The sequence below is a fragment of the Giraffa tippelskirchi genome, chromosome 3 (assembly GCF_054371585.1).
Source record: "Giraffa tippelskirchi isolate mGirTip1 chromosome 3, T2T-mGirTip1v1.2.pri, whole genome shotgun sequence".
Taxonomy (NCBI): Eukaryota; Metazoa; Chordata; class Mammalia; order Artiodactyla; family Giraffidae; genus Giraffa; species Giraffa tippelskirchi.
The window spans coordinates 18812639-18838609 of NC_137277.1; the positions used below are offsets into that span (position 1 = coordinate 18812639).

General features: G+C 58.5%; 1 protein-coding gene across 33 annotated transcripts in view; it reads left to right on the plus strand.

Annotated features, from left to right (window-relative positions):
- HDAC5 (histone deacetylase 5) overlaps window positions 1–25971 on the plus strand; it is a 36939-nt gene that overhangs the window by 7252 nt on the left and 3716 nt on the right. For 3 of the 33 annotated variants that reach the window (XR_014078913.1, XM_081577294.1, XM_081577293.1), the window contains exons 3-18: window positions 5308–5379; window positions 17339–17595; window positions 17677–17821; window positions 17905–18019; window positions 18353–18483; window positions 18612–18758; window positions 18849–18961; window positions 19260–19391; window positions 19614–19836; window positions 21117–21328; window positions 22061–22351; window positions 23077–23242; window positions 24097–24230; window positions 24780–24900; window positions 25363–25412; window positions 25552–25659. Coding sequence is in view for 27 of the 33 variants with exons in the window: in XM_081577294.1 (XP_081433420.1) it covers window positions 5308–5379; window positions 17339–17595; window positions 17677–17821; window positions 17905–18019; window positions 18353–18483; window positions 18612–18758; window positions 18849–18961; window positions 19260–19391; window positions 19614–19836; window positions 21117–21328; window positions 22061–22351; window positions 23077–23242; window positions 24097–24230; window positions 24780–24900; window positions 25363–25412; window positions 25552–25659 (2417 nt within the window). In the remaining 6 variants the exon portion in view is untranslated. Of the gene's footprint in view, window positions 1–3947; window positions 4190–4875; window positions 5380–17335; window positions 17843–17904; window positions 18020–18352; window positions 18484–18611; window positions 18759–18848; window positions 18962–19259; window positions 19392–19613; window positions 19837–21116; window positions 21329–22060; window positions 22352–23076; window positions 23243–24096; window positions 24231–24779; window positions 24930–25362; window positions 25413–25530; window positions 25660–25971 lie in introns of those variants that run through there. The other 30 variants (XR_014078910.1, XM_081577285.1, XM_081577284.1 and 27 more) reach the window with 20 other exon arrangements.

The window sequence follows — 25971 nt, forward strand, 5'->3', positions numbered from 1 at the left end:
CTGCCCCTTGCAGGGTCGATTGTGCCTAACAAGAGTGCCAACTGCTTCTTTCCTCTGAGCTACAACACTGACCTGTCTGGGAGCCATATCTGGTCACACCAGGCCTGGGGTCTAACCCTTGGCCAGGGGAAGGGGAGCTGGCCAGAGGCATCTGTTGGTCGCTCCGGAAGGACGTTTTCCAGCTTTGGGATTTTAGTGCCTTACAGTGAAAGGCTAAGATGATCAACCTCGGCCGGATCAGGTCAGTGGGTTGTCTTTCCAGATGCAGGTGGGCTGAATCCTCCTTGTAGCCGCTTGTCCCAGAGCTGGCAGGGGCTGGAAGGGTCCGTCAGCCCTGAGCCCGGCCAGGAGGGGCCCATCGAATTGGCCGCGCCTCCTGGCTGGCTTTCTCGCTCCCCCCAGCAGGGGGAGATGCCGTCTGCTTGTGTTCAGCAAGGAGGGAGAAGGACAGGGGGCCAGAGATTGGAAAGCTGGTTTTAGGACTGTTGCCAGGCTCAGACTGGGATCATTGTTCAGGGGCAGCGTCCCAAGTCCCTTCCTACCAAGTTTTTCCTGGGCTCCAGGCCTGCCTCTCCCCGCTGTGGAGTTCCAGCTGCTCTGACCGGGGGAGAGGGCCAACTTCTGCACAGCCTCCCCCATCGAGGGGCCCAGCATCTGCCATTCCCAGAGCACAGGGTGGCATCTGGGCTGAGGCTGTGGGTGCCGGGTGCCTGGCAGAAGCCTGGAAACTGCTTGCCTGAACTCCACGGGAGTCCAGTGAAACCACGAATTGTAGCTGGGTGTCCCTCTCAGGGAGCTTAGGAAGAGCATGAGGCCGCAGGCCTGGGGCTAAAGGTGGGGATGAGGAGAGTGGTTAGTCCCCCAGGTGTCTGAGCACCCCCACCCTCTCCCAAGTCCCTGAAGACTCACCCCTCTCTCCCTCAGGGCTCAGAAGGGCAGGCCTGGGTGAGGGGCAGTTTCCCTCCTTTTGTCTCAGGGCAGGAGCTTTCCTGTTTGGAAAAGAAAAGTAGGAGATGATCCATCCCTGCCCTCACAGCAGACAAGTTAGTGAGAGAGTGTCTTCCAGGTGAGGGGTGGCAGGTGGAGATGATCTCGAGATATTTACTTCTGGGGCTCCCCAGTCCTCCCTGGGGAGTGGGAGCTGATCTACTTCCCTCTGGGCTGGGCTGGATGCCAGCATCTGACCTGATTTGCCTCTTTTGCAGTCCTGGGAGGACAAGCAGAGGCCGTTGATGGGGCTGCCCGCTTCCCTGAGGAGGCTGCTGCCTGGTATCTGGTTTCTCTTCGGGCACCAGGAGGCTTGAGGAGTGAGGCTTCATTTTCATTCCTGCTCCCATCAGTGGATGTGAAGGACTGACAGGATGTGCCCCCTGAAGCCTGGAGGAGCTACCCTGGGGCCTGGGCCCACTCTGGTCCCTCACTGCCCTGTCCTCTGTGCTGTGGCCAAGAGGCGTGGGCACGGGGAAGGCCCGCCCCTTGAGCCAGTCTAGATGGCGACGGGGCCCCAGGAGGAGGCGGCCAGGTTCCTTAGCCCCAGCGTGGGAGGGAGACAAGCTTCATGACAACGCCTGCCTGCCCAGCACCTCTGCCCAGCACCTCCCAGCTCGCTGCACACTTTCTCCTTCCCTTTCCCGGCTGCCCCCTCCTTTCTGGGTGACCAGAGAAACTGGGGCATAGGCGTGGGGTGGAGCCAGGAACCTCGGTGTCCTGCCTCCCAGCCTCAGGCTCAGCCTCTGCCTCTGCGCCCCCGGGGAAGGAGGAGAAAGTGGGTCAGAGGCGTCAATGGGGCGGGGGTCTGGGAAGTGGACTCTGGTGTCCCTTCTCCACTTCGATGCCCCCTGGCACGCCTCTGAACTCATTGTGGATTGAGATCAGCGTCACCCTCCCCTGTCCCACCATTCCGAAGGGATTGAAGGCTTAGCATGGAATGGTCGGAGGAGGCAGGGTCAACCTCGAGGGGATATGGAAGATGCCACAGTAGGTGTTCACATTTTCCCTGGGCTGGGTCTCAAATGAGAGGGTTCAGCCAGCACCCAGCATGGGACCTGGCACATGGCGGCTCCCGGGCCGTCCTGACAGGCTCCGGCATGACTGGACTCTGAGGGCAGGAGAGAACGGGAGGGCAGGCAGGCCTGCCTCCAGGGCCCCATGGCAGCTTGCACCCTGCACTCCGTCCGGGGTACCCCCCCCACCAACCCTCGGCTTTTATACTCTGCACAAAGCAGATTTCGCTTTCTTCCTTACAGTCAGGGCCCCACCCCAGTCTTATGGGCCCAGAAGATAGGAGCCTTCACGAGCTCAAGGAACCACTTTAGGTTCTCCTCCACATTTAAAGGGTTAGGAGGCCTGAGCCCAGCCTCTGAGGGAGGGAGGGAGCAAACGAGGTCATCGTGGCTCTGGAGGGGATGGTGCCTGCTTTTCATGAGGCTGCTGTGACCCATTCTTGGCGGGTGCTCTGTCACATAAGTGGGGCGACGCATGCATGGGAGAGCTGGGGAGGGGGCATGGAGAAGAGACATGAACCCCGAGGAGAGGAGCTAATAAAGCAGGAAGGATTGAGGTTAGACGTTAGGAAGATGTTGCATCACTTGAACCTCAGAAGAAAAAAAACGACACTTGTCCCCATCCCAGGCCTCCTCTCTTACTGCCCTGGAGGATTCTGGGAACTACGCTGATGATCGTCTGGCTGTGTCTGACACTTTACTTCCCACTTCAAGCTGTTGCTGAAAGTTGTAGCAGTGCTGGGAACTGCCCTGAACCCCTGGCTCGGCCACCTCTGGGTGCCTAGCCTCTCAGGGGCTCCCAGCTTCCCTAAACAGGGAGCTGTGTTTCCTTAGGATTCTGACTGCTCCACGTTCTGAGGGCCCTGCCTTTTGAGTCATTGTAACTGATGATTTCCTCTCTTCCAGAGCAGGGTTCCTCTACCATACTCTCCTGTGCCTGGGGCAGGCAGAGAGAGAGCCAGGACAGGGCTAGCCAGCCCTTCTGGTTGCTTTCAGCGTGGGTGGGTGGAGTCTTGGCTGGGCCGGGCTGCTGCCCCCAGCTTTCTGGGCTCCCTCAAGACTGCTGCCTGTCACCCCGCTGAGGAGACCTTGACCTTCCCTCCCCTTGCTCTCTGGGGAGCCTGGTTGGCCAGGATGAGTTTCGGGCACAGAGTGCTGAACAGAGTCCCCAGACCTCCTCTGAAGTGTCCACCAACTCCAGACCCCTGTGGGGAGCACTGCTCCATCACCAGTTTTCTGGAGTCTGTCCTGACTGAGAAGCTGAGGCTCAGAGCTTTCTTTAGCTCCTGTTAACCTCCAGCTTCCCTCATACCCATCTTACCAGCCAGTCTAGCGCCTGGGACAGCCCACCTCTTCCCCTTCCCCATCCATGTGATCTCCCCACCTGAGGGCAGGAGGCCCCTTTGCTGTCCCCAGCTGGCAGGAGCCACATCTCTTGTGTCCTTGGTTGGCCAGCTCCTCCTGGCCTCCAAACGGGAGGGTGAGGTCATCCAGTCCGGGGAGAGGACAGGTGTCCCTGGCTCCATGCCTAGAGTTGGGGGCAAGGAGGGGCCAGGAGGGGGCTCCAAAATAGCAGCTGTGACATCAGGAAGGGGGAGGGGGACACAGACCCAGGAATAACCCGGCTATTAAAAGGCTCCAGTGAGGTCAGGGGGCCAAGTGGGATCTCTGTATCAGTGGGAGGCACAATCTCAGGAGGAGGGATGGGCCAGCAGTGGGAAGCGTAGGTGGGGGTATCACCGGTCCTCATGGCACACCAGTCTCAGGTCCCAGCAGGGCCTCAGAAGCGGGCCCTGCTCTGCCAGGCCTGGGGCTGATGGGGAAGGGCTGGATGCTGGCAGCCCCTCGACTCTTCTTACAGGGGCTACAACCCCAGGTCTCCTCCTACCTGGGTCCTGGAGAGGGGTGGTGTCATTGTACCTGTTAATGGAAACCCTGGGGCAGGTTCACGTGCCCCCCATGCAGGAAGCAGGAGCTGTGGTGGTTAGAACTCAGACATGAACTTCAGATGTCCCAGCCCTACCATTCAAGCGGCTGTATGACCTGAGTGACTTCATCTCTCTGTGCCTTGGTTTCCCCGTCTGCACCTCTCTTCCAAGGTCATCGTGCAGAATAAACGAGGTGACCTATGTGCTACTTAGCATTGCACTCGCCGCGGGAAGAGCTACCTGTGCTCTTGAGTACAGGCAGGTGCTCCCAGGTTCCCTTCTCTGGGTGGGGTGAGGCCTGTCCCAGAAGGGTCTCCCTGCCCCCTGGAAGGAAGCTGAGCGGCCTCTGGAAGTGACACCCCAATAAGTAGGAGGGAGCTACCATTTAGCTGCTCAGGGCTCTCCCTGCTGGTCGAGGGGGGTGGGGAGGCACCTCCCAGGTCTGAAAAAGGGCAGAAGGTAAATCAGCTCCCATCGGCTGTTAGAGGGACTCATGGGAAGATGCACAGTTTGGCCTGGTGGCCCTGTCTGCCCACCTATCCCAGACCCTTCCAGTTGCTTTATCTGCTCTGGATGGTGCGAGGGAACATAGAGGACAGAGTTGGGCTTTGGGGGCTCTAGCCCCTCACCTGCGAAGAGCAGTCCCAGAGCTGCTCCCAGATGTGTGGCTATTCCAGCCGGAGCCCTGCCCCAGCGCAGCCTCTGGCCACCCGACTGTGTGGCCTTGGCCCTGAGTGCAGGCTCTTCCCAGTTCCCATCCCCCTCCCTGGCGCTTCCTCCTGGGGTGGAACGCGCCTCCCCCTCCCCCCCCATGGGGCCTCCGCCAGGCCTGGGCTCCTGGCAGCCGGCCGGCGGCTCCCTGAGCATGCTCCACCTATTTATAGACAGGGCCCTCCCCCAACTGCTATTTCAGTCTCCTGCCAGCTGCCGGCGGCTCATTCGGGAAGGAGAAGCAGGGAGCCGGGCCCAGAGCTGTCACCCAGGGCTGGGAGGGAACACAGAGAGCCCGCCTGCCTGCCCAGCTCCCCTTCCTGTCCCCTGAGTGCTCAGCCAGACCCCGCTCCCGGGAGCTCTGGAGAGGCCGGTGGTCGGATGCCCCTCTAGAGGGGCGCTGGGCCCATAACTCCGGGGTTCCGGGCTCCTCCTGCTGCCAGGAGTGCCCAGGCCGGATGAAGCACCTCCCCATCGTGCTGGTCCCAGCAGCCGTGGCCTGAGGGAGCCCCCGGGCAGCCGCGAGGGCCCCGCCTGACCACCTTCCCCGTGGCTGACTCCCCGCCTCGGGCGGCCCCTCCCGGGCATGCTGCTGGTGCCCAAGGCTCAGGGGCTGGTGGAGATGCTGCAGACCATCTATGAGACGGAATCCTGTTTCTCAGCAGATGGGATGCCAGGCCGGGAACCAGCCTTGGAAATCCTGCCCCGGACCCCTCTGCACAGCATCCCCGTGACAGGTAAGTGCCTCCGTGTCCCCGCCTGCCCTCTGGCATTGGGCATCCCCGTCTCTGCGGCTGAGCGTCTGGCTCCAGGTCTCACCCAGGTGGGGTCCTGCCTAGATCTTTCTGGAGGTCTTTGTTGAGAATATGTGCAGTCAGGGGAGCTGTGCTCTCTGAGGTGGGCTTCCCTGCTCTCCCAGACCTGCCCTCCCACCACGCCCTCCAGCTGCACTGCGCAGCATCTCTTTGGCCGCTGGCAGGGTCGGCATCCACTGCTGGGGGCTGTGGATTACTAGACGATCCTGGCCTAGTTGGCACCATGGTCAAGAGGGGAGGAAGTGGGTCAGTGACCTGCCTCCAGGCCATCCGCTTCCCAGGTCTGGACAAGAGAAGAAACTAGAGCCGGAGTGTCCATAAGAATAAAGTCTCCCCCTCCGCCCCCAACTCCTCGGGTGGGTTCTTGGGGTCAGAGGGTCCACTGCATTGATTCCTGCCGGTCCACAGGCGGGAGTGTCCTGGGAATCAGACACCTGGGGAGGAGGCTTGTCCAGTTCTGGTTGAGTTAGGCAGAGGCTGGCAGCTGGGATGTTGGGGCCTTGGCTCCCTTGACCACCCCCACCCCCTATATCTCTCCTTCCCCCAGGCCTTGGTTTATTGTCAACACAAGAGGATGAAGGAATGTTACTCAGGCTCACTGGGCTTGAGGACTCCCTAACCCTGCCCCCTTCTCAGCAGGGACTTTTGGCTGGGGGTGGGATCCCCCAGGGCTGAGCCACTCCCTCCCTCCCTCCCAGGAACCTGTTGGCAGCATCAGGCCTTCCTGGCACAGCCTCCCCACCAGGCCGGCACCACCAGATGCTTCCTCTAGGGAGGGGCCTGCTGGACCCATGCCCGCTTGGCCCCTCCTGGCAGTGGCTTGGCACTTGGGTGTGGGTGTCTGTGTGTATGTACAGGGAGTCTTTGCCTCTGGGTAGGTGGGTGTGGGTCCCAGGCTTTGGATCGGAAGGTGGGAGCCATGTGCCTGCACAGGCACCCATGATTTGGCCCTAAGCTGTCCAGGGATAAGGTTGCAGCTGGACTGGGATGTGTCAGAGGATGAAGGTTTGGGGAAGATTGGAAAACCCTTCAAACAAGGCCAGCCATCTGCCTGGGCAGGGATACCCATGTGGTCTCCTAAGGTCGTGGCATAACCCTGGAGACCAGCCCTGAGGATGCCCACCATGCAGGCCTCTGGGATGGGACTGGAACCCTAGGGCCAGCGGTGCAGAGTCTGTGCATAGTCCCCTGGGAGGGGGTTAAACACAGGGGGCCAGTCTAGCCCTGGTCCAGTTGAGTCCACAGCTCTAGCTAAAGACCCTATCTGCTGACTTCTACCTTGAAGCTCCTGGGAGTCAAGGTGGTCTCTTGGAGAGCAAAGGGCTGACTGTGCAGAGCATCTCTGCTTGGGAGGCGGCTCTACCACATTTGGCAGATGCCATATCAGTCCACCCATCCTGCCCTGTCCCCACTGTTCCTTGCCTTCCAGAAGCAGTTGGCTGTTGGCCTGAAGTTTCCTCCTCAGCATGTCCTCTCTTCTTTCAAGTTGGACCCCAGAATCCTTGCAGGCTGGATCCCTGCTGCCCCCATCCCTTTCCTAAAGGCTCCCCATCTCTGCATAGACCCCCCCCCAGACCCCGCAGCCAGTCTGGCTCTCTAGATCCCTGTGGGCACCCCCCCCGCCCCGAAACCAACACACGCACACTGCCTAGCCTTCTGAGCGGTGGCGTGGTCCATGCTGGCAGGAGGGAGGTGTGAGTCACCTCAGCGGCTCGGGGAGAGGGCTAAGAATGTTCCCCCTCTGCAGCTCTGATGCTGTGTCTGTGACGCGGCTGGGGACAGATATAGGCCTGGATCTCGGCTGCCTTGTTTTTTTTTTGGACTCTGGAATGTAAATAGATGTTTCAAATAGAAACGCTTTAACCTTTGGGTTAAAAAAGAATCCACCCCGGATAAACATGGCCATGAGGGCCCAGGCAGCCTGGTGTTCCCCCCCCCCCACTATCCCCTCCTCCCTCCCCACCCCGCCCCCTCTCTCCATCTCTTGATCAGTCTCCAGATAGGATGCAAAAGCCTGTGGCTAAAAAAGCAGGTGTCCAGGAGCACTTCGTGGGCAGTGTGTGTCGCCAGGCCTCCCCAGCCCTAGGGTTTGAGGAAAGCGGGCTTTCCAGGGTGGGTGTCTGCCCTGAGCTCTTTGCCCACTCTAGCAGCAGGTCTTTGAAACCCTATTTGAGGGGTATCCTTGGCTCTCTGGACTGTCTTGTGCACTCTTAGCACGGTGCCTGGCACATGGATGAATGAATGTTGCTTGAGGGGGCTGGCATCCAGGGTTGGTTGACAGCAGGAACCCTGGGCTCTATTCTCAGGCTTGGCCCTCTAGGTGAATAGACAGATATGGTAAGTTGCCCCAGTGGGTGAGCCAGAGTCTTGGCAGGCGAGCCCACGAAGGATGCGGGGTGCTCTCCACTGTTCCTGTTGGAGGAGGAGGACAAACCACAGCTTCTGTTAGTACCGTCAGGGCTTCCCCGATGGATGGGGTCTCTGCCTAGCTCCCCCCCAGCCCACAATGGGCACCCTTCTTATCCAGGCTTGGTCTCAGCTCAGGAAGCCCAGGAGATTGAACTCTGGTTGTGAGATTCCCAGGGACGCGGTGCTGGGGGTTCCCCTGCCTCCCTTCTGTTGGGCCTTGGATTTCCCTCTGGCCTGGATTGGCCAGAGCTGCTGCTTGGGCAACGTGCAGGATGTTAAAAGCAGGCATGGAGGAGGAGTTCTCTTTCCCTAGTGAGGGAGGGTGTGAATTCCGCTTATGCCGGCAAGGGATGCTGTGGATGTTGGGAGTGCTGTGGGGTTTGTGTTTGTTATTGGGGTTTCCCCTGGACATTCTTTTTTTAAAAAAGAATTTATTTATCTATTTGACTGTACCAGGTCTTAGGGCATGTGAACTCTTAGTTGCAGCATGTGGGGTCTGCATGGAACCCAGGCCCCCTGCATTGGGAGCTCGGATGCTTAGCCACTGGACCACCCCCTGTTTAGTCCTCTCCCCTGGACATTCTTGTTCACATTCTTCATACCATTCCAAGCTTGGCTAGGTAGGTGAGTGTGTAGGTGTCGGGGTGTGGGAAGATCGAAAGGGCGAAACTAGGTGGGAAGGAAATTAATATTATAATGTATTAAATAATGGGTATTGGCGCTTTCCTTACCTGTTTCCTTTGGAAAGGTATTAATAGTTATGTTTTACAGTTGAGAAAGATCTGAGAGGTTATGGAACTTGCCGAAGGTCGCAGAGTAAATGACTTTGGGCTTTGGACCCAGGTTTTTGTGTAAGGCTACTGCTAACCTACGCAAGAGCTTCCCTGTGCAAATTTTTTAAAGGCAGCCTTTCTTCCAGCACCCCACTCCAGTACTCTTGCCTGGAAAATCCCATGGACGGAGGAGCCTGGTGGGCTACAGTCCATGGGGTCGCACAGAGTCGGACACGACTGAGTGACTTCACTTTCACTTTTTCCTTTCATGCACTGGAGAAGGAAATGGCAACCCACTCCAGTGTTCTTGCCTGGAGAATCCTAGGGACGGCGGAGCCTGGTGAGCTGCCGTCTATGGGGTCGCACAGAGTCGGACACGACTGAAGCGACTTAGCATAGCATTAGCATTTCTTCCAGGTGGCTGTATACTCATACCAGAGTGGATGGCTTAGTGCGCTTGGAGCATGGGCTGGATTTCAGCCCGCAACTTGGCCCTTTTGTTGGGTGCCCTTGTACAGTCACAACCTGAACCACCGGACGTGGTGTGCCCGTCTTTGTGCTTGCAAAGTTCGTGCTTCTCGACAAGAGAGACCAGTCTGGCCTTGAGGACTCCTGAGGGTTCTGAGAGGAGACTCTTTTCTCTAAATACTGGGGGCCACTGGATCAGCTATTTCCCTCCGCATAAGGATTTCGACCCAAGGGAGAGAGCAGGCTCAGGAACAAAGTTGAACACCCTGTCCGATTCAGACAACCTCCCCTGCTCCCATCCCCTCCTACCTCATCCCCTCCTCTTGTTTTTGAGACCCTCAGCTGTCCCTTCCCTGCTGCACAGCTGCCAGACAGGAAATCAAATTAACTGTGTCCACGCACACAGCTGTAACAGCTGTCAGGTTGGCAGCAGAAATGAGTGTCGCCAGCCGGGGGACACTGTGCGAAAGTAGTTCTCAAACTTCCAGTTGCCACAGAATTACCAAGCGGATATGTTAATATGCAGATTTCCAAACCGTACCACTCCCCCCAGTCCTAAGTTTCAGATTCCACAGGGTGGCCCAGGAACCAGCATTTTTAACACATCTCCGATGATTCCGATGTGAGTAGGTAGGCTCAGACCATGCTTGGCGTAAAGGTTTTGTGGACAGGGGTCCTGTGGACAGGGGTCGTGGGGCCTAGCAGCCTGCCAGTGGGTGTTGCCTGTCTCCCTAGAAGGCCTCGGTGAGCTTTGGGACTCTTGGGAGAAGGGCTTACAACAGAAGGATGGAGGCCTTTGCCCCGGTCAGAGTCAAATCCAGCCCCCAGCAGCCTGGCAATCTGGAGACGGAGGGCATCTTGAGACCCTGGGGAGCAGGTGTCTAAACGTCAGCGGGGTTGGGGATTATGGCAAGTGGCCAGGGGCACAGGGCGCCCTGCTGGATGCTCAGGGCTGGGCTGTGCTTGCGGAGGAGAGACAGGGCTCCTGCCCTGGGGCCCCTGCTGTCCTCCCCAGGTGTGGAGCAGGCAGTCCCAGCAACAGCTGCAGACTCTTGAGTGTCTTTAGTGTGCCTTTTAATTGCCTCTGGCGTAGTGCCTGAGTGGTTCCTGAAAATGGCTGGGCTGAGAGAAGTGAATCTACTTCTCCTCCAGAGAGCAGCCCAAGACCAGTGACTCCTTCCGTCCTTGCTAGTGAGAGATGATTTGTGCCTTCCACCAGGGCTCTAGTCAATCCTAGAGGAAGTCAACCCTGAATATTCATTGGAAGGACTGATGCTGAAGCTCCAATACTTAGGCCACCTGATGCAAAGAGCCAACTCATTGGAAAAGTCCCTGATGCTGGGAAAGATGGAGGGCAGGAGGAGAAGAGGGTGACAGAGGATGAGATGGTTGGATGGCATCATGGACTCAATGGACATGAGTTTGAGCAAACTCCGGGAGATAGTGAAGGACATGAAAGCCTAACATGCTGCAGTCCATGGGGTTGCAAAGAGTCAGCCACGACTGAGCGACTAAGCAATAACAACACCCAGGGCTCTTTATCCCTTATGATTAAGACTTTGCTGCCCTTGAGAGGCACAGTCTACCTCAAGGTTTCTGGGATTCTTTTCACTTGGTCCCCTTTTCCCCTGCACACCTGGCTCTGGTATTCTGGGGGCCAGCCAGGTGCCCCGTCTAGATCCCTCAACCCCGCATACAGAGTCTAGCTCTCTGCTCCATCTCTCATTAAATTTAGGAACAACTTTCTAGATTTCTCTTGGTTTTTGGTGGAAGGTAAGAGAGAGCCGGGCTTCCCTGATGGCTCAGTGGTAAAGAATCCGCCTGCCAATGCAGGAGAAGTGGATTTGATCCCTGGGTCAGGAAGATCCCTTGGAGAAGGAAATGGCAACTCGCTCTAGTATTCTTAACTGGGAAATCACATGGACAGAGGAGCCTGGTGGCTATAGTCTAGGGGGTCACAGAAGAGTCAGACACGACTCAGCGACTGAACAACAGCAACAAGAGAGAACCAAAAGACCCAGAATTAAGCCCTGCCTCCTCCTTTCCCGGTGACCTTGGATGAATTTCTTCTATCTCTGGGTTTACTTTACTCTTCTGTCAACTGGGGGAGTTGAGTCACAGATCCTGCTGGCCCTTCCTTCAGTGACATTCTAAGAGTCTTTGAAATCAGTTTCATGTTGCTTTTTTAAAAAATTATTTATTTTTAATTGGAGGATAATTACTTTACAATGTTGTGTTGTTTTTTTCCATATGTCAACATGAATCAGCCATAGATATACATATATTCTTTCCTTCTGAACCTCCCTCCCACCTCCTACCAAATCCCACCCCTCTAGGTTTCATGTTGCTTCTGACTAGAAGGGGCTTAGGGTCCCCTAAGTCCTGGCCTCAGGAGGATGTAGAATGGTACTGGGGAGAGGAGTGTTGTCTGGAGCAGATACAGAAAAGTTAGATGCCTTTATAGGCTTTCCCCCTGCTGGAAGCTGGTTCCCCAAGAGCATGGACCAAAACTTGTGTTCATCTCAGTTAAGAACTGCTTTGAAGGGACGGAGAGGCCCCACTGCTGGGGGGTGAGCCTCAGAGGACAGTGTGGTCCTTCTTGGAGGTAGCGAGGCAAGGGAGGCGGGAGAGACATGCTGCCGTTGGGAGAGGGCTCCTCCCAAGGGGTGCCTCCTCCAGCTCTGGGATCCAGTTTCTAGCCACACCAGCTTGTGTTGTGCGGGGCCCACCGGAAGGGGTTTGATTGGGACAGGACCACAGAGTGACCTTGGGACAGTCTGACATGAGAAAGCTAAGGCTTCATCCTGGCAGAGGTCTGAGCCTGATTTCCTTAGAATTCAGGCCATCTATGAACTTGTCCCCACGGAATCCCACGTATTTTATTTCATGCGCTTTAGAAACATTCTGAGAAGTGGTCCATAGGCTCTGCTAGACTGCCCAAGTGGTCCAGGACACACCAAAAATGTCAGGAGCCATTAATAGCCTCCACCAGTACCTCCTGAGATTTTCCCAGGCTCTGTGCCAAGCTCCACTGCATGTCTTATCTCTCTGGAGCCCCGGCAGCTCTGGGAGGTGGGTGCTTCCTCCCATTTCACAGATGCCCACCTGGAGTGCAGGGAGGGGGCTCAGTGTCTTGACCCAGAAAGTACCCAGTTTGAACCCTGGCGTCTCTTACCCCAGAACCCTCGCTCTTCACCATTACGTGATGTGTGTTGGCTTGCGTTGCAGGAGGAGTTGGGAAAATTGCTAGGTGAGAGTCATCCCCAGCTCGCACATGTGGAAATACTGTCTGCATTGTGGTAGAACCTGTCGAACCTAAATTGGCCTCACTAGTCACGTAAGAGCACAGAAATAGATCATGGGAAACCGTCCTCGTTGGGGAGGGGTCATCGGCGTCACGGGGAGGAGTATGAAATGCTGTTCCCTGCCTTCTTCCAAAATCCCTCCAGACCAGGAAAGGGGTGAGAGCCTTTCTCCATTCTCCAGAGGGGCAGAACGAGGTCACTGGACGTTTAAGGAAATTGCTGACTCCCCGGCCTGCTGAGGGAGCTCCTGGGGGCCTGGGTGCTGGTGGAAGCCACTGTCCTCTAGGGTGGGCTGCCAGCCCGTTACTCTCCAGAGGGGTCAGTTCTCCAGGGCCCGGGATGGCCGGCATTGGGGTTCGTGAACCCGCTTGAGCCGGGAGTCAGGACACCTGGCTTTGAGGCCCTGCTGCTTCCTTGGAGGGATCTCCTGAAGAGCCGCCTCAGAGGCTTGGTCTCCTCATCCATGTTACAAGCTGGCTGAAACAGAATTCCTTTTCTTCCTCGCCCCTCTTTTTTGGGGATTTAATTTATTTGTATGGCCACGGCACACAGCCTGTGGTATTTTAGGTCCCCCGACCAGGGACCCATCCCCCCTGCGGAAGGACTGAGTCTTAACCTCCGGACCACCAGGGAAGTCCCTCCTCTCTTATTGTTGGGGGTGTGTAGACATTCCACACTGCTTAATGCGATCTTCCCTCACGTTCTTTGTGCCCTGGCTCCCCTCCTTCCCCTAGCCTTCTGTGGCTGGGGGCTTCCAGGAGCAGGGTCTTTTTAGAGTCAAGTGTTCTGCTTCTTAGGTCTGCTGGGTGGGTCCACACACTGCGGTGTGCCCCAGGACTTTTCTCCAGGGGGAACTCCAGGTACCATTTCCCTGCTGCTAGAGACTGAAGCGACTTAGCAGCAGCAGCAGCAGCAGAGTTTGGGTCACAGGCACACTGGAGTTGGTGACTTCTCCAAGAGAAGGCTGGGAGTTAGGGCATAGCCTGTGGTCTGTTTAGAGCAGGAGGCAGGCTTGACCTTGCCCTTGGGCGGCTCCATCTGTTTTTTATTTTGAACCCGTTTCCCAAAGGTGCTGCTGAAACCTGCTCGTGTCCTAGAATCCCTTGTCTGCTTGGGAGCAGTGTCCCTTTGCCTGGGCATTCTCCTTTTAGTCTAAGCCTGTGCTGGCAGTCATCCCAGAGGTTACCCTGTCAGCACCTGCGTCATCTCCCCACCCCCCCCGCTGCCCCCCCGCCACCCCCCCCACCCTCTGGCATGCCAGGAGCCAGGCTATCCTTGGTTATACTGCCCAAAGAATCTGCTGTGGGAGCCCCCACTGGGCTGATGGGGTTCATGGAGAGACCGGAAGCCCAGCGAGATGGGAAGGAAGTGTCAGTAAAGTGTCACTGGTGCTGCTCAGTTGTCCCCATGAGCAGGGCAGAGTGGTTCCCTTTAAGCCAGAGCCTGATGTGTGCGGGGCCACTCTCTGACGGCTGCCCACCTAGCTGCCTGAGCTGGGGCTGCTCCAGGGAGACAGTGTTGGTTAGTCCTGCCGAAAGCTGGGGGACAGGATGCTGTTACTGCTTGTTCCTATGGCCGTGGCTCCCAGGAGGCAAGGTCAGAGCTCCTGGAGCAGGGCAGACCTGGTTCCTTCTGTCTCCCTTTGCAGGAGGTCCCTGAGCCAGTTGCTGGCTTCCTTTCGACTTCTGTAACCCTGTCAGGCGGAGGCATGGGATAGGGAGCCGTGCTCTCCCACGTGATCCCTTCCCTGGCCTTGGCTAGCCAGGGTCCCCAGCCTTCCCTCTTGGGGACCAGCGTCCTTGCATCTCCTTTCTTCCCTTTCCAGAAGTCCTCCCGTCCTTCTCCGTCCACCAGGAGGCGGTTGAGAGCTTCTTCCTGTCGTGACACACCCGTTTCCCCTTCCAGGTGCTCGGTTCTCATGGCCGCCACTGCCACCTGCTCTGCTCATGCCAAACTGGCCGAGGGCGCAGATCCTCGAGGGGTGGCAGGCTTTAGCTTTTGTGCCCAGAAAACTACATCTAGGGGGGCTCTGTGTCCCCCCTACCCCACTGCCGACCTCCCTGACTCTAGCTGTCCAGTCTTGGCACCATCCATCTTGGATGGAGCTGGCTTACTACCTGGCAGACCCAGGGGGTGCCGCTTCCTGTTTGGGCCCAGAGGGCCTGCAGATGAATATTCCCCAGTCGCCTGTGCTTCCTGCTAGTGTGGGAACAAGACTGTGCGGTGGAGCCCACTGGCCGCCCCACCACCTGCATACCAATGGGGCCGCGGCCGCAACGGCAGCGCAGGGCCCAGCGTCTCCACTGCTGCTGTGGTAGTGGCGGCTGCACAGGGGCCCCGGTGGGAGAGTCCCCTCGTCCGAGCCCGTGCCTTCTCTGCAGGGCTCCGGCAGGGGAAGCCAGCACTGCTGGCGGCAGTTCCAGCCCAAGCAGGGTTATCTGCTGGGAGCCAGGAGCGCTTGGACCCTTGCCCTTCCCTGGACGGGCGGGCTGGCATCCGGCTCCAGCAGCCCTGGCGCTGCCGGGAGCAGCAGGTTGAAGCCTGTCCACCTCTTGGCCGAGCGATCAGAGTGCCACAGGCCAAGCCAGCCTTGCCGAGGAACAGATAACTCTCCAGCCAGCCTGGGGCCCTGCTGGGTATTTCCACGGCTGGGGACACCCAAGGCTGGCTGCTGGCTCCTTGCTGCCACCCTGCTTTTGTACCCCAGACAGGACCAGCCACCTCCAGAAAGGGTCTCTGTAGTTTCCCAGGGTTTTTCCTCCTGGTGCTGGGGCAGGACATGGGTTGGGAGGGAAAGTGAGTGAGCGTGTGTGTGTGTGTGTGTGTGTGTGTGTGTGTAACCCCACCCTCCTGGCCACATCTGGCCACTCCTGCAGATGTGGCTCTGGCCTTGTGGCCGCAGAGTCGTCAGTGTGGCTGGCGGGCAAACCACAGAGGAATGTGCCCGGCTGTGCTGGGGGAAGAAGTGCTGGTGGGGAGCGAGGGAGATCCTTTGCTCATGCTACCTTCCCTCTCCCACCTCCAGTGGGTCCCGGGGGCCACGTTCAGCCTTGAGGATAGCATGACCTTGGCCTTCAGCAGGCCTTGCCCCTTCCTTGATGACACTCATTCATTCAGGCTCCCTGGAGAGAGCCAGGCTCATAGACCGCAGAGAGTGTGGGAGACTTTCTTATTAGCTCAGCCCTTCACCCCCCTTCCAGCTCCCTCTCCACTCCTGATAAGGGATGGTGGTAGAGGCCTGGGCCTGTTTGCGAGGGCAGGGGACTCTGGCTGCCATCAGGATGGTAGGGTCTTTCTGTCTCCAGGTCTGGGTTGGCGTGGGCCTTCTTGCCACTGGAAAGTCTTCCCAGCTCCCTGTGACCTCCCTGGACCGGAGTGGGGAAAGTGAGGGCTGTCTTTGGAGAAAGAAATGGAAAAGAACAAGACGGCTTGGCTCTGCATCTCTCGCTTCCTCCTTCCCAGGCAGTGGGTAGCCTGCCTTCCCTTTCCTGCAGGCGTCAGGAGGCTTTGTGGGGTGTGGGCTGGGCTTGGGGCTCCCTGCTGGCGTGGTGTTTGCCCAGTTGCCCTGGCAACCACAGGGCAGTGGTGGGGAGTGATGACATTGAGTGGCCAGAGGACAGTGTACAGGGATCAAGAGGTCGAGACCCATCTTTTCCCATAAGTCCACTGGAATCTGTTGCCATTCCCTGGGGCCCCTTGGCCCATTGTCCACGTGGGGGCTTGGACCCAAGTTCTGGGGGCCCAGCAGGTCTCTCCGCTCCTTTTCTCTTCCCAGCAGGTTCTCCCTGGGACTGGAGTTCTGAGATCTCTGCCTAGGCTCCAGCCCCCCACACCCCTGCCATTACCCTTCTTCCTGTCTGATTCCCTTTCCTTTCCTGTCTCCTCCTCCCACCTCCTCCCTGCGCCTGCCTGCCCATTCTCTCTCTCCTCCCCCCTCCCCCCAGGCACAGCTGCTGTTTGGCTCACTCTATATATAGCGGCATTTTCAGGATAATTACAATAAAACTGTTGAAAGGAGATAATCCAGCAAAGGAAGCGAGTCTGAATCCCAGCCCCCTCCAGTCCCTGGTTTGGTGCCGCCCTGCACCCCCTTCCCTTGCAGCCTCCTGCTCCCACCCCACCCGCTCTTCCCATAGCCTCACCCTCCCACCCCATCTACCCTAGCTGAGTGTGAGGCAGGGAACAGGAGAATGGATAGACTGTCCATTGTCCTTGGGGGTGTCCACAGACCTTTCCTAGGCTTACTGAGGTCCCTGGCTGCCAGCCCCATCAGTTCTAGAACCCAATGTCGATGCCTTGGTTTCTCCTGTACTATAGGCTTCTTGGCAGGGACGGTGTGGTGTTGAGAGGTGGGGGAGGAAGCACAGGAAGGATGGTGGTTAAAAGCATAGGATTTGGATTCACATCTTGGTTCATTGATCACCTGGGCTGTCTTTGGTCATGTTACTTAAACCTCTCTAAAATCTCAGTTTCCTTATCACGAATGTAATTCAGGAAGATCCCTTGGAGGAGGACATGGCAACCCACTCTAGTATTCTTGCCTGGAGAATCCCATGGGCAGAGGAGCCTGGCAGTCTCTACAGTCCATGGGGTCGCAGAGTCAGACACGACTGAAGTGACTTAGCACACACCAAATAATTCACATAAAATGTCCAGTGGTTGTCTTTGTTAAATACTCACGATCTTCCAGGTACCCTGCTTTGCTTATGCACATTTTTGTAGTGAAGTTCATGGCTTCAGTCTCATTTAATGAAGGCAGAAGGCTATACTCATGGAGCAGAGGGATTTGACTCCCCCCAACCCTGTCCCACATTCTCTTGGGGGTCTAGTAATCCTGCCTGGTAGCTTTCTGGGCCCCAGGCATGGCAGCCAGGGTCCAGTGTGGATGGCCTGCTGACCCCTTCCTGGTTCTTCTCTCTGCAGTAGAGGTGAAGCCGGTGCTGCCAGGAGCCATGCCCAACTCCATGGGGGGTGGGGAAGGAGGCAGCCCCAGCCCCGTGGAGCTGCGGGGAGCTCTGGCAGGCCCCATGGACCCCGCGCTGCGGGAGCAGCAACTGCAGCAGGAGCTCCTGGCGCTCAAGCAGCAGCAGCAGCTGCAGAAGCAGCTCCTGTTCGCTGAGTTCCAGAAACAGCATGACCACCTGACCCGGCAGCATGAAGTCCAGCTGCAGAAGCACCTCAAGGTGAGCGCGGGGACCGGGGCACCCAGACCTCTGAGCCCCGCCCTGCACTCAGCTCACCCTGCCTCCCCACTGCCCCTGCAGCAGCAGCAAGAGATGCTGGCAGCCAAGAGGCAGCAGGAGCTGGAGCAGCAGCGGCAGCGGGAGCAGCAGCGGCAGGAGGAGCTGGAGAAGCAGCGGCTCGAGCAGCAGCTGCTCATCCTTCGAAACAAGGAGAAGAGCAAAGAGAGTGAGGCTGGGGAGCCTCTAGGTGGGGGGTTGCCATGGGGTCCTGGCCTCCAGCTCCTGGGTCAGCCATGCCCTGTCCCACAGGTGCCATCGCCAGCACCGAGGTGAAGCTACGGCTCCAGGAATTCCTCTTGTCGAAGTCAAAGGAGCCCACACCAGGCGGCCTCAACCATTCCCTCCCACAGCATCCCAAATGCTGGTACGCTCCTTGACAGGCATAGGTTGCAGAGGTGCCCAGCTCAAGGGCTGCGTGGCTACGGGCTGGCATGGGGCTCCTGGGCTGAAGTCATGTAGGGACCCTGCAATCTCTCCTAGGAGATGGGACCCCCCTACTCCTGGTTTCTCTCCTCGCTGCCCTCCCCAAGATCCATTTCGTATCACCATAGGCAGTGGATGTTTCATAAACGTAGATTGCTCGGTGGTGGGTCCAGCTGGCTGGATGATCCCCTAGACCTGTCTCTATCCCCTCCCTCCACTCCAAAGGCTCGGTGATCCCCTAGACATGTCTCCATTCCTTCCCTCCACCCCGCAGGGGAACCCACCATGCTTCTTTGGACCAGAGTTCCCCTCCCCAGAGCGGCCCCCCTGGGACGCCTCCCTCCTACAAATTGCCTTTGCTTGGGCCCTACGACAGCCGCGATGACTTCCCCCTCCGCAAAACAGGTGAGTACAGCCTGGCCGCCCAGGTTATGGGGGGGCGGGGTTAGGCAGAGGTGGGAATGTGGAAGGGCCAGGCTGCAGGTGTGTCCGCTTGTGCGGATGTGTCTGAGCCCCGGCTGCCTTCTCCCCAGCCTCCGAACCCAACTTAAAAGTACGTTCGAGGCTAAAGCAGAAGGTGGCCGAGCGGAGAAGCAGTCCCCTCTTGCGTCGCAAGGACGGGACTGTCATTAGCACCTTTAAGAAGAGAGCTGTTGAGATCACAGGTGCTGGACCTGGGGGTAAGGGCTCGTTTCTTGTCCCTGTTCTGAGGGCCGTGGAGTTGGGGGGCTGCTCCGAGCAGGCCCAGGTGACAGCTGCCTCTCCCGTAGTGTCCGCCGTGTGTAACAGTGCACCAGGCTCTGGCCCCAGCTCTCCCAACAGCTCCCACAGCACCATCGCGGAGAATGGCTTTACAGGCTCGGTTCCCAACATCCCCACCGAGGTACAGGCCCACCAGGGACTGGGCGGGTGGGCCAGAGCTGCTTCCTGTCCCATGCGGTCTGTCTGGCTGAGAGTGCCCAGGAGGGGCCTTTCTGCCCCGCATGGACAGACTGGAGGGACCTGTTGCCCCGAAGTGGGATGTGTCCTGTGGGCCTCTGCACGGCTCTGACCTCTCAGTTCCCCCCAGGTGGGGCTTGGTGTGGGAGGTGGGTGCCATTCGGAGCCCTCCGCCTTGGCCCCGGCCCCAGGTGGCCGTCCTTTGCCTGCTCTCACGCCTGTCTCTCCCAACTACTCCCCAGATGCTCCCCCAGCACCGGGCCCTCCCTCCGGACACCTCCCCCAACCAGTTCAGCCTCTACACGTCTCCCTCTCTGCCCAACATCTCCCTAGGGCTGCAGGCCACGGTCACTGTCACCAACTCGCACCTCACCGTGAGTACGGGGCACGTGCCCTCAGGTGTTGAGGCCTTTGGTCCTGGATGCCCCCAGCTGGCGCTTTTGTCCTCCCAAGGTCCTGAGGGAGATCAGAAGGTCTTCCCCAAAGCTGGAGGTGGGGGTGGGCAGAGGGTAGGTGAGGGATGCTGGTCCAACGTTGGCAGACCTTGGGGGGCAGTATAAACCCTTCCCTCATTGCCATCTCCCGTCCCACCCCAGGCCTCCCCGAAGCTGTCGACGCAGCAGGAGGCCGAGAGGCAGGCCCTCCAGTCCCTGCGGCAGGGTGGTGCACTGACCGGCAAGTTCATGAGCACATCCTCCATCCCTGGCTGCCTGTTGGGCGTGGCACTGGAGGGCGACTCGAGCCCCCACGGGCATGCCTCACTGCTACAGCACGTGCTGCTGCTGGAACAAGCCCGGCAGCAGAGCACCCTCATCGCTGGTGAGTGGGCAGGCAGCTGTGCGGGGAGGGGGCGTGGTCGGACCCCATCCTGAGGGCTCAGCTGGAAGGACCACTTGTCCGGGAGAAGTAGCCAGGGATACTCACCAGCTGTGTCACAGCTCCCCTCAATGGCATCATTGATTTATTCCACATTCTACAGATGCTGTTGAGTCCCTGCAGCCAATCAGGCATTGTACCTAACCTCTACCATTGTAATGGAGCTCCTATTCCAGGGCAGTGCCATCCAGTAGAAATGTAATACAAGCGGCACATGTACTTTGAAGTGTTTGTTTTAGTAGCCACGTTAAAAAATGCAAAAATAAATTGGTGAAATTAATAACATATACTTAACTCAGTCTATCTAGGATGCTATTATTGGAATATATAATGAATATAAAGAGTTAGCAGTGAAATATTTTATTTTGTTTTTCATACTGTCTTTTAAATTTGGTGGGTATTTCATGCTTAGAGCATATCTCAGTGTAGACAGGCCATGTTGCAAGTGCTCAGTGGTCATGTGGGGCTGGCAGCTATGGGATTGGACAGCACAGCTTTGGACAGACAGCCTGTAAGGAGCTGGCGGCATCAGAAGAGGGTCTGCTTAAAAGTCTCATGATCTTGGTGCCTAGGCTTCTCAGCCAGGTGGGATCCATGTTCATGATCAGGGAGGTCTTACAGCTGGGGAGAACTAGTCATTGTTAATGCACAGGGAGGGCCCAAAACTGTGTAGTTGTAAGTGAATTAAAGGGAGTATGTAGTGTGTGTGTGTTAGTCACTCAGTCGTGTCCGACTCTGCGGCCCCATGGACTGTAGCCTGCCAGGCTCCTCTGTCCATGGGATTCTCCCAGGCAAGAATACTGGAGTGGGTTGCCATTCCCTTCTCCTAACCTAGGGATCGAACCTCGGTCCCTGCACTGCAGGCAGATTCTTTACCATCTGAGCCACCACAGAAGCCCAGGAACTCTTGATACGTTAGTAAAAATGTTCCTGGGCCTATCATAAAAGTTTGACTAAATGAATTAAAGGGAGGGAACAGTGAATCCAGGAAGGCTTGCTAGAGGTGGTGACTCTGAGCAGCAAGACTGTTCAGTTGTGGGGAGGAGGAAGAATAGGGCTCAGGTCTGGGGGTAGAGGTGCTCCAGGCCTCTCCTAGGTTCCCCCCCACCCCGCCCCACCCCAGTGGGTAGGTGGCGCTGATCTGGAAGGAGGAGAGTCTGGAGTGGGAGTGGGGAGCCTGGTGCCCTACCGGTGATGCTTGCTCCCCTTCCCCCACCTCACAGTGCCACTCCACGGGCAGTCCCCGCTGGTGACGGGTGAGCGCGTGGCCACCAGCATGCGGACAGTGGGCAAGCTCCCGCGGCACCGGCCCCTGAGCCGCACCCAGTCCTCGCCGCTGCCCCAGAGCCCCCAGGCCCTGCAACAGCTGGTCATGCAGCAGCAGCACCAGCAGTTCCTGGAGAAGCAGAAGCAGCAGCAGCTGCAGCTGGGCAAGGTGAGCCAGGAGAAGCCGACATCCGGGGCTGTGCCGGGGGCAGGACACAAGAGTGCTGGGCTGGCTGGGCAAGGTGAGCCAGGAGAAGCCGACATCCGGGGCTGTGCCGGGGGCAGGACACAAGGGTGCTGGGCTGGCTGGGCAAGGTGAGCTGGGAGAAGCTGACATCCGGGGCTCTGCTAGGGGCAGGACACAGAGGGTGCCAGGCTGGCAGAGACAGAGGCACCTCTGACCACCTTGGCCACTCCCTGCTGCATCAGAGGAGTCACCTTGCCTTTTTTTTTTTTTTTTTAGAGAATATATTGTATTTTTTTGGAGGAGAATATTTATTTATTTTTAAAACTCATTTTGTTTACTTATTTTTGGCTGCGGGCTTTCTCTAGTTGCAGTGCACAGGCTTATCATTGCGGTGGTTTCTCTTGTTGTGGGGCATGGACTCTAGAGTGCAGGCTCCGTAGTTATGGTGCGAGGATTTAGTTTGCTTCTGAAACATGTGGGATTTTAGTTCCAGGATCAGGGATCGAACCTGTGGTCCCCCATATTGGCAGGTGGATTCTTAACCACTGGAGAAGCAGGGAAGTCCCCACCTTGCCTTTTTCTGTCCACATCAAAGCTCTGTATGGGCTGGGCGGCTGCTGGGGAGAGAGGAGGGCAGGAGTAGACTCTCCCAGGCCTCGGGCTGCACGGCTGTGCCCCCCTCCCAGCTGATGGGCCTCCTGGCTCTGCTCCCAGATCCTTACCAAGACGGGGGAGCTGCCACGGCAGCCCACCACCCACCCCGAGGAGACAGAGGAGGAGCTGACTGAGCAGCAGGAGGCCTTGCTGGGGGAGGGAGCCCTGACCATACCCCGAGAAGGTTCCACGGAGAGTGAGAGCACCCAGGAAGACCTGGAGGAGGAGGAAGAGGAGGAGGAGGAAGAAGAGGAGGAGGAGGAGGACTGCATCCAGGTCAAGGACGAGGAGCGCGAAAGCGGTGCTGAAGAGGGGCCCGACTTGGAGGAGTCCAGTGCTGGTTACAAAAAGGTGGCCCTCCTGTGCCCTGGCCCTTGATCACCACCCGTCTGTCCTCCCGCCTCCTCTTTCCGCCTTTGCCCTTCCCTCTCCGCAGTCTGCATTTTCCAGGCTGTGCCCAGGGGAGCAGGAAAGAGACAAGGGGCTGTGGAAGGGAGAGAGCTGGTATCAGTCTTAGAGCTCTCTCTGCCCCGTCTGCCAGCCCCTCCCTCTGACTATGACTGCCCCCGCCTGTCTGCTTCTGTGTGTGTGTGTGCGTGTGCACACGCACACTTGGATGCACGTGGTCTGTGTATATCTGCGTCTCTGCCTACGTAGGGCTGGTTGTGCGTCGGTCTCTGCGTGCGTGCGTGTGTACACACCCGCCCCCGCTGTTACTACAGTCTGCCCTGGCGCTGAGCAAGCGCACACTCCATTCATGGCGGACACAGCTGAGCCCTTGGGGCCTGACTCATCCCACCCCCTCCCACGCCCCCATCCCTCCCAGCCGCTTACCTCAATGTTACTCTGGTAGCATGACTCATCTCGTCCCCCCCATCCCTCCCCATCTTCTCGGGGATGGAGATGGAGATGGCTAAGACTGGAGTGTCTCCTGTCCCTGGAGGGAAGAGCTGGAGGAAGGAGATCCGGAAGAGAAGGGTTGGATTCAGGCCCCCCGGGAGGCCCCAGGGCACCTGTCCTCACTTCCGTCTCAGCCTCAGCCTCACCCAGGCTCCCTCCCGCTCTCTCCTTCCCAGGCATTTGCGGACACCCAGCAGCTGCAGCCGCTGCAGGTGTACCAGGCACCCCTCAGCCTGGCCACTGTGCCCCACCAGGCCCTGGGCCGCACCCAGTCCTCACCTGCTGCCCCTGGGGGCATGAAGAGCCCCCCAGACCAGCCCACCAAGCACCTCTTCACCACAGGTGAGCCCTTCCCCCATGAGCTGTCTTTCCATTGTGTGTGTTGTGGGGGATGGCATGCTGTGCATGGCATGGCATCCCGTATTGGGCATTGTGAAGGGATGAGATATAGCCTCTGCCCTGGAGGGACAGCCAGGGACCCTCAGAACACCCTGAAGGGAGGGAAAACAGGCCTTGGCTGTCTCCCTGTGTGCACAGCCACCTGTGGTTGTGGTGGCAGCCTATGCTTCACTGGGCAGGTGGGGGCGAATGTCCATGTACTCTGGGAGCAGCACCTTTCTCAGGGCCCCCCACCCACACGAGGGACCACTGATTTTGCTTCCTCGCTGCCTCTGCCCTGGAGGCCTGGGTGGAGGGAGCCCGCTGTCTCAGTGGGGCCGTGCTCCTCTCGCTCTTTCTCCTCCCTTTGAAGTTAAGAATGAGGCCTCAGTCCATTCTAGAAGGCTCTTCCACGTGAACCCGCCCAGTGCTGGGCTCTGTAGGGGCACGGATGTTCCCCTTGAGGGACCCCACTTGAGGATGGTCCCCACTCACCAATAGGGTGTAGGGGTAGGGGGCAGCACACAGAGGCTCTGACGGGGGACAAAGGGAAGGAGGAGGTGCTGTGAGGTCAAAACTGATGGCGGCGTCAGGCAGCCTGGTGGAGGCTTGAGGAGCAGGGGGACTGCTGACAGGCGGTGATGGGGGAAAGGAATGTCAGGAAGAGAAGAGGAGCAAGCGTGTGGGAAGGCAGCTGGAGTGGCGCCGAGGAGGGCTGGGACCAGGGTGGGCCAGGGAGCTCGGTGAGCTCCGCTGAGGGTGGCGGGCGGGCTGTGAGCCTGGAGCTGTGCTGGCTGACAGGTGTGTCTCCGGCCCAGGTGTGGTCTATGACACGTTCATGCTGAAGCACCAGTGCATGTGCGGGAACACACACGTGCACCCCGAGCACGCTGGCCGGATCCAGAGCATCTGGTCCCGGCTGCAGGAGACAGGCCTGCTCAGCAAGTGTGAGGTAAGGGTGTCCCCCCTCCTTCCAGCTTCCACCTCAAACCCAGCGAAAGTCCTAGTGTTTCTCCTGTCAGGGATGCCTCTGTCTGTGTCTCTTCCTCATTCTCTTTACAACCCCTGACTTCAGGGCCAGGCCCCCATGTGCTTCCCAGTTCCATCCTTTGTGGCCTGGTGCCCCCATGGTCCCCAGCTGAATGGGGGAGGGTCCTGGGCTGGGGTCCCTGGGGGACCAGGGCATACTTTCTCAAAAAGCTTTGTATCTCCTGGGACTTCCCTGGAGGGCCATTGGTTAGGATTCGGCGCTTTCAGTGCAGGGGACCCGGGATCCATCCCTGCTTGGGAAACTAAGACCCTGTGTGCTGCACGGCATGGCCAAAAATAAAAAGAATAGCAATGTCCGATCAATTAAAAAAAAAAGACCGCAACCACCTTTGGATCTCCTGAGGCTAGAGGGTGGCTTCATGTGCCCAGACTGTGGGGCGGAGAGAGGTGCTGGGCCCGCAGCGCCAGCCTAATGACCAGCCCCACCTCTTGCTCCCCTCTCTCCCGACAGCGAATCCGGGGTCGTAAAGCCACGCTGGACGAGATCCAGACGGTGCACTCCGAGTACCACACCCTGCTCTACGGTACCAGCCCCCTCAACCGGCAGAAGCTGGACAGCAAGAAGCTGCTCGGTGAGCTGAGCGGCCAGCAGGGAGGGGTGGTGGGCCAGGCCGGGTCTGCTGCCCAGATGGGACTGGGGCTGTCAGGAAGATCATTACCTGGTAGGCAGGTGGGTCTCCAGGGGTGTGGGTGCCACATCACACGCCTCCAGAGGGCGCCATTCACACAGACTACAGCATGTGGGTGGGGTGCGTGCAGGAGGGCGGAGGAGACCGGTCAGGCCTGGTGATGGGCTGTGCCCTTCTGCCTCACCTGTCAGGCTCCTTTCTCCCCGTCACCTTCCCCTGGGGAAGGATCACCCCTCAGGACGGGGGACAGTTATCTCCCACCTGGCGTGGGTGGCAGTGGCCTGTTCTCTGCTGGGGTCTGCCCTTCTTTCTCTGTGACTGAGCTCCCTGCCCGCTGCACACGCCCACCTGCGGCCCTGGCAGTGGAGGTGCCTTCTAGCGTAGCTCTGTCCCTCTTCCCTGCAGGCCCCATCAGCCAGAAGATGTACGCCATGCTGCCTTGCGGGGGCATTGGGGTGAGTAGGGCATCCGCCTGTGGGGTTGGGCGGGCAGTGCTCCCGGCTCCAGCCCCTCCCTTCCCCCACCACGGCTGCACCCCCTTCTCACCCTCCCCCTGCAGGGGGCACGCTGAAGCCCGCTCTGCTGCCCCTGCAGGTGGACAGTGACACTGTGTGGAACGAGATGCACTCCTCCAGCGCCGTGCGCATGGCGGTGGGCTGCCTGGTGGAGCTGGCATTCAAGGTGGCCGCAGGGGAGCTCAAGGTGAGTGTGTGTGGGCTGGCCGGGGTGAGGGTTGGGGGGGAACGACTTGGTCCTGCTGCCTGAGCAGCAGGGGATGGGGCAGCCTCAGCTTTCCCACCAGTAGGGCACCATCCACTGTTATCTCACCTCTCAGGTGCAGGTGTGAGGAGGAGGTGACAGCTCCAGGCGGGCTAGGGGAGGAGGGGTAAAGAGAGACAACCACGAGGCACTAACATCTGGTGCTCTTGTGGGTCTTGAGGCCGTAGGTCGTTCCTGGCCCATGTGGCCCTTGGCTGGCCACACTCCTAAAGGTTGTGTGACTGACGTTTCTCA